General features: G+C 37.9%; 1 protein-coding gene across 2 annotated transcripts; it reads right to left on the bottom strand.

Moving 5' to 3' along the window:
* Positions 1-2,585: 2,585 nt before the first annotated feature.
* On the bottom strand, positions 2,586-14,526 carry LOC122563128 (acidic mammalian chitinase-like). Of its 2 annotated transcripts, XM_043716578.2 has the most exons (12): positions 14,397-14,526; positions 14,210-14,263; positions 11,253-11,282; positions 10,668-10,869; positions 10,398-10,454; positions 9,691-9,856; positions 8,601-8,725; positions 7,071-7,194; positions 6,761-6,943; positions 5,852-5,968; positions 4,349-4,490; positions 2,586-3,218 (listed from the first exon to the last, which is right to left on the bottom strand). In XM_043716578.2, the coding sequence occupies exons 2-12, from the start codon at positions 14,232-14,234 to the stop codon at positions 2,965-2,967; spliced, it is 1,425 nt and encodes a 474-aa protein (XP_043572513.2). In that variant the 5' UTR covers positions 14,235-14,263; positions 14,397-14,526; the 3' UTR covers positions 2,586-2,964. The 2 variants fall into 2 exon arrangements, with proteins under 2 accessions (XP_043572513.2, XP_087829662.1); XM_087973536.1 differs by lacking the exons at positions 11,253-11,282; positions 14,210-14,263; positions 14,397-14,526 and having other exon boundaries at positions 10,669-10,725.
* Between the last annotated feature and the right edge of the window lie 853 nt (positions 14,527-15,379).

The following is a 15,379-nucleotide window of genomic DNA, read 5'->3' as shown; positions in this document are numbered from 1 at the left end:
TGCAGGGGAGGTCTTGTCTCACAAATTTGAATACATTCTTTTGAGGAAATAACAAAGATAATAGATTGGGTAAGGCATTGAATGTTGTCTACATGGACTTCTGGTAAAGCATTTCACAAGGTCTTCGTGGTAGACTAGTCCAGAAGACCAAATTGCATTGAATCATCGTGAGTTGGCAAGCTGTTTATAACATTGACTTGGCCATTGAAGCCAGAGGCTACTTGTGGAGGGGTGTTTTTTTGACTGGAAGTCTGTGACCAGTGGTGTTCTACAGGATCATTGCTGAGATCTATGTTTGTAATATATATAAATGATTTGGATGAACATGTTGGTGGCCTGATTAGTAAGTTTGTGGCAAGCAACATCTGACTCCCTGTCTCCAAAGAACAAATCAAATGTGATAGAAGACTCTCCATCTGCTCAGATGAGTGTTATTCTGGATCAGTGGTGCTGGAAGAGCACAGCAATTCAGGCAGCATCCGAGGACAGGCAAAATCGACGTTTCGGGCAAAAGCTTTATTCCTGATGAAGGGCTTTTGCCCGAAACGTCGATTTTGCCTGTCCTCGGATGCTGCCTGAATTGCTGTGCTCTTCCAGCACCACTGATCCAGAATCTGGTTTCCAGCATCTGCAGTCATTGTTTTTACCTCAGATGAGTGTTAGTCTAACAACACTTGAGACTTCTTTTTACACATTTCAGGACAAAGCATTTGTTTGATCAGCATCCTATCAATCACATTAAAACATTCACTTCTATCAGCAGTGTTCCAGGACAGCAGTGAATCCCAAATACAAGGTGCTTTACAGCAACTTGCCAAATCTTTTTTGATAGCATCACCTCAGCCTGCAATCTCTCCCAGTACAAGACAAGCAAATGAATGGGAAAACATCCTGACTTGGGATTGTAGCTTACTTTTTCACTGCAGTTGGTCAAAATCCTTAATGATTCCACAATTTTCTGAGGGCAATTAGAAATGAGCAATTTGTACCAATCTGCCTGCAATGCTCAAAACTCACGAATTAGTTAAAGCACTTAATGAATTAATTCTGATCTTTTTCTTCTATACTTGTAAGCATCTTAAGAGATTGGGTAAGCTTGTGTCTTGACATCAGGGTTTTTACTATATGAATAGCTTTAGAGGTCCTTAAAGAGTCAATTGCGGTTGGTCTGATGAGTTTTCTTTTTCAATTGCGTCCAATCCGCCTTGAACTTGTTTGTATGTACAGTTGTAATTCATACATGCGTGTGTGCAGTGGGATATTGTACGCTGTTTTTTGGTTAGTGTTTCACCTTAATTTATAAATAAAATAGTGATTTAACCCTTTTGCTGAATATGTCATATATTGGGATGCACCAAGATCTGTCACTTTTAACTAAAAGCAGATTAGAGAGTGAATTAATTGCTCATAACGTGTCTTTACCACAGAGGAAGCAGAAGAAAGAGGTTTATGTGCGGCTCTACTTAAAACACATTACTTCACAGAATAAGTAAGAATGAAGAGTGGAGCTTTCCAGCGATGAGGAACATTCTTCAGAAGTTAAAAGTCCCGTGAGTTCAGAGGACCCGATGTGTTTTTTTAATCATATTTGAGTGTGGTGATTGTCAGTATTCAAAGCGTTTAGTTGCGTGCCAAGTTCCTGTTTGATCCTAGGTTCACTATAATTATCCAAACATTGTCCACATCTGAAAGGACTTCGAACACTAAGGAGCAAATAATTTTGAATACAAGGAAAGAATCTGAGATGCCAGTCTGCACTGAATCTGTTAGACACACAGAGAAGTTCAGGGAAATATCTGGGAGAGAAATAAAAAGTACTGAGTGGACATATATGGCTGACAAAGTAATGCTTTAAAGCCATGACTTCTGGCATTGTTCATACTGTGAGTACAGAGCTTCCTTCATGGAGAGGTTGGTGACTGACACAGGGAGGTAGATCAGGAAGGGCAATCAGTAATGACCACGTTTGTTTTCAGACCTGTGTCTGACCATGAGGTCCAGGAAGCTGTTGTGAAGTGAGAGGGCAATTTGAGTGCTTTGAGTCTCCTCCAGCTGCCTGTTCATCTCCAGCAGACAGGTAGGCTCCATTACACATCCAGATTGAGGGGATACTGACCAGATCCAGTAATTACAACAAATGTGATGGCATCTGCACTTGTACAGGATCCACCAAACACACAGAAACATTCTTGGGCTCAGGCAACAGAGGACAGGCATTAGTTCACCTATGGCCAAGGGACTGAGCAATCAGCAGCCCAACTCCCACCTCAGCAGCATCACCCAGAGAGAGGAAGATCACGTTGATATACTGAGATGGCACCAATGTTTGTACTTTTAATGTTAGTATTTGTGTCACTGAATACAATAGGGCTTTCATTTCTGCATCCCTAGTTTAATGGATGATGCCATAAGAATTGCTTTTTGAACCCTTGGACCTTTCTATATTGGTGCAAATGACTCAGAGACAAAAAGAATTACAAAAGTAAAATAAATTAGCAGAAAATATTCAGTCTGTGCTTTTTTTTAACCTAAATTGTTTTATTCTTCTGCATGATAGGGGAAAAAAAGCAGGTAAAGCAGAGGAATACAGGAAAAAGAAGCCAACTTTAATGAATTGAGGTTGGTCATTATTTACTGCGTCCAGAGTCAATTACAAAATCAACACAATCATTCTCAGGGTCTCCCATCACTACATTATACATGGTCATCTTGACAAATGGTTAATAAATGACCTTTGTGTGATTCTCTAAACCATTTTTAGTTATAAAGCATCTTTCCTAAAAAATAAGCAAGCATATCTCAACAATCTGGCTAGTAAAATGAAAATAGAGAAATACAATTCTGGTAAATATAATGACAAAACTGCACACCATCATATTCATGTTGTTGTTATGTACTTTGAGATTTCATTCATACTTTGATGGCATTTGTCACCAACAAATATATTCACCAATGTTATATTAATTAAGGCCAATTGCAACATTTACAATTTTGACTAAAGATCAACGTTTCAGGACAAGACAGATGGAAGGTTTGTCCACCACCACAGTTGTAAAATTTTTGACGATCATCTGGATCAGCATACAACCCTGGAAGTTTGCCATGGCACCAGCTGTTTGTACTTGTATGAGGGTCAGTTGGTGTAGCTACTTTTGGAACAGATGGCTTGAGAGGTGTGGATTCAGATGAAGTTGAGTTATGTGTTATTGAACCACCGCCTGTGAACCAAAGAAATAGCATTTTAATCAAATTACTTGAATCCAAATCATTAAGATTTTGTTCATCCCTTGATATTTTCAGGTAATTTCATTTTGCAACAACAGGTATATGAATAGGAAGCTTTGTGTATTTATGAAATTAATGCCTAATGTTGGAAAGAGCTTCTTCACAACACCTGACTTTGCCTAGCACCTTGAGTGTTGCACTGAGATATAAAGCCATATGGAGCAAAGTAGCAACAAAACTGGGGAGGTAACTGAAGCTGTGGACAGTGAGGGATAATTTGATGAAGATTTGTAGGGACAATGGTATGATGAAAGTGTTAGAAATAGAGCTTCACAGTGAATGGCTAAAGTTTTTAAGGTAATAGTGTGTAAAGCAGAGATATACACTGGAAAAGTGGGGAATATTTGGTTGAAGACAGGCCTGAAGGAGGCTTCAGAGCAAAAGTGGGATGAAGCCATGGGAAGTGACAGGAAAATAAGTTTTAAAAGTTTTGCATTTGAACAAGAAACACCTTCTTCCAATGTAATTTAAACCAAGAATTGTATGTTTTGTATAGAATCATAGAGATGCACAGCACAAAAACAGACCCTTTGGTCCAATTCATTCATGCCGACCAGATATCCCAACCCAATCTAGTCCCACCTGCCAGCACCTGGCCCATATCCCTCCAAGCCCTTCCTATTTATATACCCATCCAGACCTTTTAAATGTTGCAATTGTACTAGCCTCCACCACTTCCTCTGGCAGCTCATTCCATACACGTACATTGCCATTATGTACATAATACAATATTGTTTACCATCGTACTACTCATTCTGTCATGGCATTGCACATAAATAGTGAAGATCACTTATTCAGGAGCTAGGTTATTGGGTCAGAGATAATCAGTCCAGAGATGCAGTAATGAGGCATCTCAGCTACACTACTTTTATTTATGCTTCATTACAATGTAAGAAGCTTACAGAGATACTTCCTATATACCTGTAGACCTGAACATCACTATGCAAATAGAAAATGAAAGAATGAGCAAGGCAAGAGGACGTGAAATTTTGGACAAGTTAACATACTATTCAAGACAGTAACAAAATGCAGTTTAATTTGCGTGTCATGTGCAATAATTTACCAGCAATTTGAATGTTAAGGAGGGACTTCAAAGTATTGATTAAAGGGTAAGCTCCTTGGTTGCATGTATTTCCAGAAAAATCATCCAGATCCAAAGCCCATACCATGGCACCTCCAAAACTGTGAGCCTTCAGCCACTGAATCTACAGGGAAACACAGAATGAAAGATACAATTCAAAGGTATATTTGTTTGATTCACATTAGAATTCCATTGAATACATTAGTCCTTCACTTCTCTGAAATATTGTGCATTCAATGACTGTTATATTCTTGTTTAATGGCTCCAAGGAATATGCAAAAGAACAAATGAATTGCAGTGGAAATGAGGTGGGAAGCATTGATCAACATCTACTTCAGTTTCTCCTGGGAGCTGGGTTGTGGTGATGCAGGAGTTGGACAAGGGGTGAGGGCCATTGGTTAGTGGGGACTAGATAGGTAGTTAGCGACAGGGAATGTCAGTGATAGATTTCAGAGAAGGGTGATGGTTTCTGTTTAAAGCTTACCCATGAATTACAGCAGATTTGCATCCCTCTAATTTTCCCTGGTCAACTGTAACTATTAATAAGTCAAAATGCTCCAATATCTCCCATTCTAATTCAGAGTTTGGGACATAATTAAGATATTTCCAGACTTTGAATAATTGCCAAGCTGAAGATTTAACTTTCAGGGTAACTCCTGCAGGCTTAGTTGCGATATGACTTGCATATCGTCTCAATGCACAACTCCTGTCTTTGCTTCATCCAGTTGGACAATTTGATTAATTGTGCTTGATCTCAATGACAAAATCTACCTACATATACAGGGTACTCAGTGATTTTGTTAGTCATGTGATATGATATTCTGATGCACATAGTTTATTATAATACAAAATCTATTTGTGTGTCCATTCGAAAATATAGAGTAAATTTGTGACAAATTATGGCACACAGAACAAGCCCATCACATCACACGAAGTGTGGGATGCATCATATGAAATGACATGAATATGTATATCTCCAAAAGTTGCCAACTCCTCATATCCTAACTTGTAGTGTTGATGCTCTGAGATTACCTGTTTTTTGTCGACATGACATTTGCTATTATAACCTTAAATTAAATATATCTTTCTTGTCATATCAGGTTAAAACAAATTGTCACATTTTCATAATTCGACCAAGTTTAAGTAGTAAATCACAACAACCTGTTGGAATTAATTTCATACACAATGAAATCTGTAAAATTGCAGAGCTTTAAGTGTTGAGCCAGTAATCACTGGATAATTTATTTTCCCAAACAATACTCAGGACCATTTATCTTTGTTCTCTATTTTGTCAATGATGTAAACCAATTTTGATAAAAATTGAATATTGTAACTTACACAGTTTCTGAGTTGATGGTTGAAAAGAGCTCCACCGATTTACGTTTTTTTAAATAAATTTATTTTAACAAGTGTAGATTGAATAGATTGTAAATAGAATACCCATGGTTCTGAATAAACTTCTGAAGAAAAATTCAAAGCCCCTACTTTGGTTGTAAAGCTCTGGTGATCATCATATCCAACCCATTGGTTACCCTTGACTGCGTACGGAACTTTCTGGTCTTCAATAAAATTAATAGTAGCACCTCTCAAAAATTTGCAGATCTGTCAATCAAAATAAATAAATATTGTTGAAATATCAGGCAAATTTATCCTGTTTCTTCATAGTCTCCTTTCAAGTTATTTTCAGGATTTATTTAACTCTTTTCTTAACTTCTAAAATAGACTTCATTTGGAAATTATCTATAAAAAAATACAGGTACAAACAGTTCAGTATAGACTTCACAAAGTATGTTTAAATGTGAGAGAAAAATAGTGAAATGTTAATAGGAAAGAAATATACCTTCAAAAAACTAACATTTTAACATAATACTGACTATTTAATGGGTGTGGTAAAATCCTTTAAATGCTAACAGTCAGGACTAATCACAAAGGAAGGGAAGATTATCATCAAGGGCTTACCTAATAAACAATAGATACCACATTTCAGGACTCCCTGTCTCATTTCAGTTGCATTTTCAAGTTGGACAAGACACGTTTCTTGAATAAGGATCATTAGGTAAGTATTATACCTGTATATTTACCTATGTAGAGAGAGAGGTACATACACAGGTATGGTAGTTAATGACCCATCCTCAAGAAACATGTTTCTTGAATAAGGATCATTAGGTAAGTATTATACCTGTAAATGTACCTATATAGAGAGAGGGGTACATACACAGGTATGGTAGTTAATGACTCATCCTCAAGAAATATGTCTTCCGTGCAACATGAAAACACAATTGAAATGAAATGGAGATTCCAGAAATGTGACAACTATTGTTATTAGATTGCATGATGAGATAATTTTGAAGAGTTTACTCTGTGATAAATTGATATCATTTTCACTGTAATTACCTCATAGAAGGACCAGAAACCAGCTTCCCTGGTGAATATTCCAGCTTGACCAGGACCTGACGCTGGAGCACCAACACTTGTTTGTGAGATGCTTAGGGTGAAGGTACGTCCATATGTTGGGAATCCAACAATCAGCTTCTCTGATGGGGCACCGTTTTCTCTCCAGTAATTCATAGTGAAGTTCTGCAACATAGTTTGGCTTGTTAGCTTTACTGAGATTCAATCAACACAAATGTGTTAATTTTTGTAATATTTTACAGTGATAATGAATATAACCAAATTTGGCTATCCTGTTTACAGACATACTTACGACATTATAGTAAATAAATTGGCCTCGGTCAGTAGAGCCATGATACAGAGGGCTGTTGTGTCCTGTCACTCTCTCCCAAGAGCCATGATAATCATATGCCATAACAGAGATGAAGTCCAAGTATCTGTTTAAAAATAATACGACTTGAAGCATGATAACTCAAAATTATTTTGTATAGTTAATCACAATAATAGTTACGAGTATTACTCAGTCAATGGCTCTATTGTAAAGCATTGATGCCTGGGTAATACTCCAGGTTTACATTCTATTCTTTGATTATTGGAGCTAAGGCAATTCTTAATGAGGGTGTTTCTTTATTTCTCAGCTCAGCACCAGGTGGTGGTCTTCATTTTGTAGGAGAACTGTGTCTCAGACAATAGGAAACATCAAGCAGCCTCAATCTCCAAAGGAGGATCTCATACTGCTTCATTCATTGGAGCTCTTGGAACCTACAGTTACAGTGAAATCAGATGTCTGTAAAAGTTCAAACATGTGCAGACTGGGTGGATTGGCAATGCTAAATTGTGCCGTAGTGTCCAGGTATGTTCCGGGTCATTGGATTATTCATTGGAAATGAGGAGTGGTGAACAGGATGTTCTTTGGAGAGTTAGTGCAGACTTGCCGGCTCAAATGGCCACTTTCTCCATTGTAGGGATTGTATGATTGTAAACTGTGGAACTGAGCAGAAAGAATAAAGAAGAACAAAATTAAAAATAAATTTTATTTCCTGTAATGGACAGGATATTGTATCACTTTTGTCATTGCTTTGGGGAAAATGTTATTAAAACGACCCTCTTGCAACAGGGAAAACTTTTGAGAATCTATTAGTGTTTCATTTTCACACTGCCACACTATGAGCTTACCACTGACATGTTTCCACTCAATAACAGAGTGCAGTGATGATGATGACATCTACTCTGCCCTCGTCCAGGAGTCAGATTGAAATCAGTCAGCACTGCTGCTGAAGGCAGAAAGGAGAAAAAAGTTGGCAGAAAGGCTTTGGAAGGATAATCCTTCCAGTTCTCTGAAAATTAGCTGGACGTCAAATTGGAGATTATGAAGGACTGAAGGGAAGTTTTGTTCCAAGGTAAAATCTGGAATTGGGCAGGATTAAGTCATGTTCCCAGGCTGCTGGCACTTCTCAATGTTTTAACTTCAGCACTCTGCAACTGAGCTCATATCCCCTTTTACAGTGAAATTTAATCTAGTTAAGGATATTTCACTTATGTTGCTTTTAGCCGTTAGTGTAGGAAATGTCATTAAAACAGACTTGTTGCTTGAACTCAACATTGAATAAATGGTCAGGAACGTTAGGGAAGAAGAAAAAAAGTGATTTAAAAAGGCTGTCTATGTCATGTTTGTACATGAGGACAACTTCTGTCTCAACATTTTCAAAGCTCACATTCTTTAAAAAGCTTTGATTGTTCTTCCCATGTCTCATTAAACTTCAACTAATTCAGTTACAACATGCTTTATAAATGCTTTTTCCCAAAGATTGTAAGCTTGAACCATTCTATAAGTTGTACTTACTTTGAAACTTTGGATATCTCATATGCGGCATCGATGGTTTCTTTTCCAGCAGCAACAGCAGCTGTCAGCAGAAGTCTGTCCTTGCTGGAAGATTGTGCCTCTTTTTTAAAGGCCGCTAGCAATTCCTACAGAGAGGGATCACTCTTTGATTTTAAATTACGATAAACATTTCTCAGAAAATAGTTGCCGTAGTGCACTGTTCATGGGAATTTTGTTAGTCAACATCAGTTGTCAGTTGATCAGAAGAGGGCAGTTGGTTTGGATGGTTGGTTTGCAATGGAGAGAGATGCTAACTGTGCAGGTTCCTGTACTGTGTGAGGTTACAACGAAGGGCCTGATTTCTCAATCTTGCTACCTGCCTGAGGTGTGATGTCTGTCAGGTCAAACTCACCACAAGTTTGTTTTCAATAGAGAGCATCCTTCTGGGTCTATGGTTCATGTCAGATTCAGCTTTTTATATTTTGCCTCTATTTAAGGGATTATTTTCTTCTGTGATGTTGAGTATATTTCCCTGATCTACCGCCTTAACTATTTATACGAAGGCCATTTCCAATGCATCCATTTCCATGAAAGTCGCAGTCGAAAGAGACGATGTAGCCCATTTAGGAGTGAGAGGAAGAGTTTTTTTTTACTCAGAGAGTGGTGTCCCTGTGAAATTTCTACCACAGAAAGCAGCTGACGCCAAAATATTGAACATTGTCAAGGAAGATGTAGATATAGTTCTTAGGATTAAAGGAATCAAAGGGTGTGCAGCAATGGGCTATTGAGTTGGACGATTAGCCATGATTACATTGAATGCAGGAGCAGGTTCACATTGTTTACTTCTGTCCCTATTTCCCATGTTTCAGGTTTCTATGCATTCTAGTTGGCCCTCAGTGACATTTGGGAAGCATTACTGGTTTTGGGGTTTCTATATTTAATCTCCACATGTTATGTTGATCACCATCATTCACAAATTTGAAAAGTAGTAAAATATAACTGCAAAAAAATGAGATGGAAGATAATTGCTTTCTGAATTAATTACAAAGGTGTTTTCTTGTGATGCTCTCACATAGTGTTAGAGTAACCATGGTAAACTTAGACCTTTCACCTTAACCAAGACTGTGAAACGTTGTTTATCTTCCGGTGGACTGCCTCGGGATCCAGGATACTCCCAGTCCAGGTCTAAACCATCAAATCCATGCTTCCTCAGAAAATCGATTGAAGAATCGATAAATATTTTGCGAGTCTGCGATGTAGCCACCATGCTAGTAAATCTAATCACGGGAACAGTTTGAAAATAGAGAATGCATTAAATTGATCAATCTCCACTTGAAAACCAACTGAATATTTCTGTCCAGCATTTAATTTTTGAATACTTGACATGCCCATAGTAACCTCCACTAGTTAACAGAATAACATGAAACAAAGGACAGAGACGTTTAGAACAAGATGTGAAAGCTACAAGCAGGAATGCTGTCTCTTTAACTTGACAAACTCCAGCACTGACCCAACAATTCTTCAAATATAAGTTCTGATTTAAGCATATAACAGTTTTCATAAGTACAAATTTTCAATTATAAACTTATATCGGGGATTTATTTTGCATTGTTATGATGTTTGGCAACGTGAACAACCTAATAAGATACTTACTTAAAACCTTTTAAACTAGGCATATGTTGCCATCATTTCATGCAGGAAAATTCGCATATTTCAGTTTACTAATTAAACACAGAATTGTTGACATTCTGGACTCTCAACTCACTTAACATTGGGATGTTCACCAATTTGCAAAATTAAATTGATGAGTAATGTTACCTGCTGGTACCAAAATTCCAACCTCCAATAGCTAAAAGTGTTTTCAGCTTGGAATTTCTGTTGAGTAAAAGTACACAAACTGTCAATTTCAGTTTTGCAGTAACCTAAAGCAGAGTATATGAATATTCAATTCTCAACCACAGTAAGATTTCACAAAATAATGTTATCGATCATTTTCTTGCAAAATATTGAAGTAGTTTAACATGAAATTAATTATAACTTAGATCTTAAATTTGTAAATATTAGAGCACAGAGTGAATGAAGACTTACTTTTTTTTCAGATCATTGAATTTCACATACATAGTTTCATCATTCCATTCATAGGTGGTGAGTTTGTTATCTGTCATACTGGCGAAGGCATAAATCAGATGAGTGCATAGGTAGGGGTCAACATTACTTGGAACAAATTTGCCAGTGGATGGTCTGTATTGAGCCCAGTTTGTGTAGTAACAAACCAGCTTATAGGAAGAGACTAAAGTGTGAAGAAAACGTGCAGTTATTTGAAATATTATAGACAATGATCTGTAGACTTCCGCAAAACACTAGGCTATCAACAAATCATGGTTTTTGAATTGGGATTGGGTTCATGTACTGTTGCTTATTTGACGCAAGGGTGTTAACTGTGACTATGATTGATAATATGAAACCAATGAAATCAATTCAGTCATACTTTGTACATTGGCTCCAATTTTCATTAACTTTAATATTATCACAAATTCAAGCTCTCAAATTGTCACAGTGAGATTTGAAATCATACTTGATTGGGTCAGTACCCCAGTAATATTTACACTATGTTACCTTTTCCTGGAATAATTAAAAAAAGCTTTATAATATCTATAAGTATGCAACACTTACCCAGTGATCTTTGCAGTAGGACTAAACTCACTGAAATAAAAATAAACATGCAATGTAATTTTTTGTCACTAAATACCAAAGAACCTTACTGTTAAAAGATACATTGAAAATGAATTAAACTGAAATTTTAATTGTATTTTTGTGTAGGACAAATATATATTCTAAAACTGAAATCTTAAGTCAGTTGTTCTTCTGTTTATGTTTTTGATTTTAATTTTTTTCAGGAAACATAGGTTGAGATTTTGTGAAAATCTAATTAATCTGGAGATTGAAAAAAATTCCATGAGTATGGAGTCATACAGTGAGTTTTGAGAAGATTTGTAGCTCGGGTTGAGGTTCTGGGCGTAGGCTTGCTCGCTGAGCTGGGAGGTTCATTTCCAGACGTTTCGTCACCCTAATAGGTAATATCTTCAGTGGACCTCACACGAAGCAGTGTACATGATTCCTGCTTTCTGTGTATATGTTTGGGTGTTTTTTGGGTTGGTGATGTTATTTTCTGTGGAGATGTCATTTCCTGTGGTGATGTCCTTTCCTGTTCTTTTTCTCAGGGGGTGGTAGATGGGGTCTAACTCGATGTGTTTGTTGATAGAGTTCCGGTTGGAATGCCATGCTTTTAGGAATTCTTGTGTGTGTCTCTGTTTGGCTTGTCTGAAGATGGATGTGATGTCCCATTTGAAGTGGTGTCCTTCCTTATCTGTATGTAAGGATACTAGTGGGAAAGGCTCATGTTGTTTTGCGGCTAGTTGGTGTTCATGTATCCTGGTGGCTAGTTTTCTGCCTGTTTGTTCAATGTAGTGTTTGTTACAGTTCTTGCATGGTATTTTGTAAATGACACTAGTTTGCAAGCAACAAGCTTGCAAACACTACATTGGACAAACGGGCAGAAAACTAACCACCAGGATACATGAACACCACCTAGCAATAAAAAGACATGACCCTCTCTCATTAGTATCCTAACATACAGATAAGGAAGGACACCACTTCGACTGGGACAACACATCCATCTTAGGACAAGCCAAACAGAGACATGCATGAGAATTCCCAGAAGCATGGCATTCCAACCGGAAATCTATCAACAAAAATATCGAGTTAGACCCCATCTACTACCCTCTGAGAAAAAGACCAGGAAATGACATCTCCACAGAAAATAACATCACCAACCCAAAGACACCCAAACATATAAATAGAAAGCAGGAATCATGTACACTGCTTTGCCTGAGGCCCACTGAAGATGTTACCTAGTAGGATGATGCATCTTCTGGAAATGAACCTCCCAGCTCAGTGAACCTACATCCATAGAGTCATACAGTCATGGAGATTTACAACACAGAAAAAGGTGCTTCAGCCCATCACATCTGTGCTGGTCAAAAGCAATCATCTTATTATTCCAAATCCATTTCTCAGTATTTGGGCCATTTTCTTGAATGCCTCCATCATTGAAACATTAGAAGTCACACAACACCTGGTTATAGTTGGACATGTTTATTTGAATTCACAAACTTTTGAAGCACTGCTCTTTCATCAGGTGAAATCTTGTTCTTCACTTGACAAAGGGGCACTATTCCAAAAGCTTGTGATTTCAAATAAACTTGTTAGACCATAACATGGTGTTGTGTGACTTCTGATTTTGCCCACCTCAGTCTAACATCTGCACATCCATATCATGATTACAAATGCACTCCTAAATGATTCTTAAATGTTACAAAGGTTTCTACCTCTACCCTACTCACAGGAAGTGAATTCCCAACTGCACACTATAATGATTTCAACAAGGTCAGCCAGGTGGACTTCATGGAATGAGTTCCGTATTTGGGGGCTATTAATCTGGTCCAATCAGGGAGCCCTGGCTGACAGATAAAAGCAGACATTCTATGGGTGCTGGGGAAAAAATAAGCACTACCGCACTTAGGTGGTAGTGTGGGGGTTAAAAAGAAGAAAAAAAGAAAGAAAAAATGAGAAAAAAAATAAACAGGGACTTTCAAAAAAAAAGAAAAGAAAAAAAGAAAAAAAAAACTAAACAGGAGATTATCCTCCTCTGCTTTTGGCTGCACTTCAGTCCCAAAAAAAGAAAAAAAGAAAAAGCAGACATCCTGGGGTGGCACGGTGGCTCAGTGATTAGCACTGATGCCTCACAGCACCAGGGACCTGGGTTTGATTCCTGCCTCGGGCAACTGACTGTGGAGTTTGCACAGTCTCCCCGAGTCTCCATGGTTTTCTTCCCACAATCCAAAGATGTGCAGGTTATGTGAATTGGCCATGCTTAATTGTCCATAGTGTTCAGGAATGTATAGGCTAGGTACATTAGTTAGGAGTAAATATAGGGTAGGGGAATGGGTCTGGGTGGGTTACTCTTCAGAGGGTCGGTGTGGACTTGTGGGTCCGAAGGGCCTGTTTCTACACTGGAAAGATTCTATGATTCTAAGTGGCTGAAATGTCACATAACTGGAACTTCAGGGATAATATTTAAAACAAAAAGATAAAAAAAAAAGTAGACATCCTGACACTCTGAGAGCTGGCTCTGGGAAGCTGGATCAGTGTCAGAAAAGGTAAATGAAAGGTGACTCAGTGATGGAATACCAGCATCTATAGAGTTATTTCACCCAACACTCTCTGGGTGAAAAAGGTTTTCTTCACAGCTTCTCTAAGCTGAATGCCTTTCCCTTAAATAAAATAACTGAACTGAACTGTTGAGATTGAGAAAGTCCAACCACTTCAGCACTTACTGGCCAATCAAGGGGATGATGTCTGGCCGTACAGTGATGCGAGATCTTCAATGAGATGTTAAATATTAATACTGTGGCTGAAAACAATCCCATGGTTTTATGTAAGGTACACCCATATGAACAGACTGAAGGGGGCATTGGGTAACCTGCTGATGAAAGCTATCGCCCAGTTTTGTGGTGTCACTTGCCAGCTCAGTTAATCAGAATTTTTTAAACAAGACACAAAATACTGACCAATCAAGAGAAATGCCTTCCCCATTCTTGTGCTTTGAATTTGTCTTTATGGATCTGTAAAAGAAATCATAGCTAACTAAGCAACTTACATAGAAATAACATCTTAAAGCAGAAAAATCTGTTAAATTCAGGAGAATACATTTTCTATTTTATGCATAAAACTCAATGACAAATATCTTAAACTCACCTAAGTAGGCAAAAGCTTAAATCCGTGCTGAGTAGTCCACTGGTCACCTTTAAAAAACGGAACCACTCATTATATGTATTTTTGCATTTCTGGCAAATTAGTATCAAGCAAGAGTAGGATTGGAAGTCGAATTCAACTTCCTTCTGTGTTGCAATATGTGTATCATGTGAATTTTGAGGAACTGCATAATTTTCTGTAATATTTTGTTAACTTCTCCAATATTTAGCTCAGTTTAAAACTATTGAGACATATTGAGTTTGGTAATATTTTTACTTGGACCATAGTTTTATGCTGTGGAATATGGCATTGGATTTAAATTATTATTGATAGATGACAGATACAAGTGTTAGCATTTTACATTAATTGTCAGACTGGCCTCGTAACTTTGTCTCATTAGTAACAGTAGAGGTGATGTATCAAACTGTAGTGATTGGAGCAATGTCAGCCAGTCACCCAAACTGACCTACTTGTGCAATGGAGTCAACAAGACTGGTTACATCTGTTGGAGGATAAAGTTAAGGCAATCAATGGTGCCTTGGCTTCCACGTCTGTACCAGAGCTTATGTCTTTCCTTGGATTGGTGAATTCATAGGTAACCTGGCCTCCTTCAGGCACCCTTACATTTGCTATTGAAAAAGGGCCAGCCTTGGAAATGGTCTTGTAACCAAGATGCAGCCTTTAGGGAAGTGAAGAAGTAGCTATCGTTGTCTGAGGTGTTGGCACACTCTGATCTCGAGTGAAATGTGGTGCTGTCACATGATGCCTACTTGTATGATATTGGTGTAGAGATGGCTCACTTGGTGACCCTGAAAATATATGCTTCCTGGACGTTGGCTAATGCTGAAAGAACATATGTCCAGACAGAGAAGGAAGGTTTGGTGGTCAGTTTGGGCAAGAGAAAGATCCACAAGTACCTTTTTGTGGATTAAACTTTGTAATAATAACTGACCTTAACTCCATGCCATGTCTACTCAAAGAGGCCA

Source organism: Chiloscyllium plagiosum, unplaced genomic scaffold, assembly GCF_037043375.1.
Source record: "Chiloscyllium plagiosum isolate Xiang-an unplaced genomic scaffold, Cpla_swu_hap1 HiC_scaffold_26, whole genome shotgun sequence".
NCBI classification, from domain to species: domain Eukaryota; kingdom Metazoa; phylum Chordata; class Chondrichthyes; order Orectolobiformes; family Hemiscylliidae; genus Chiloscyllium; species Chiloscyllium plagiosum.
This window is presented reverse-complemented; position numbering and strand designations above follow the sequence as displayed.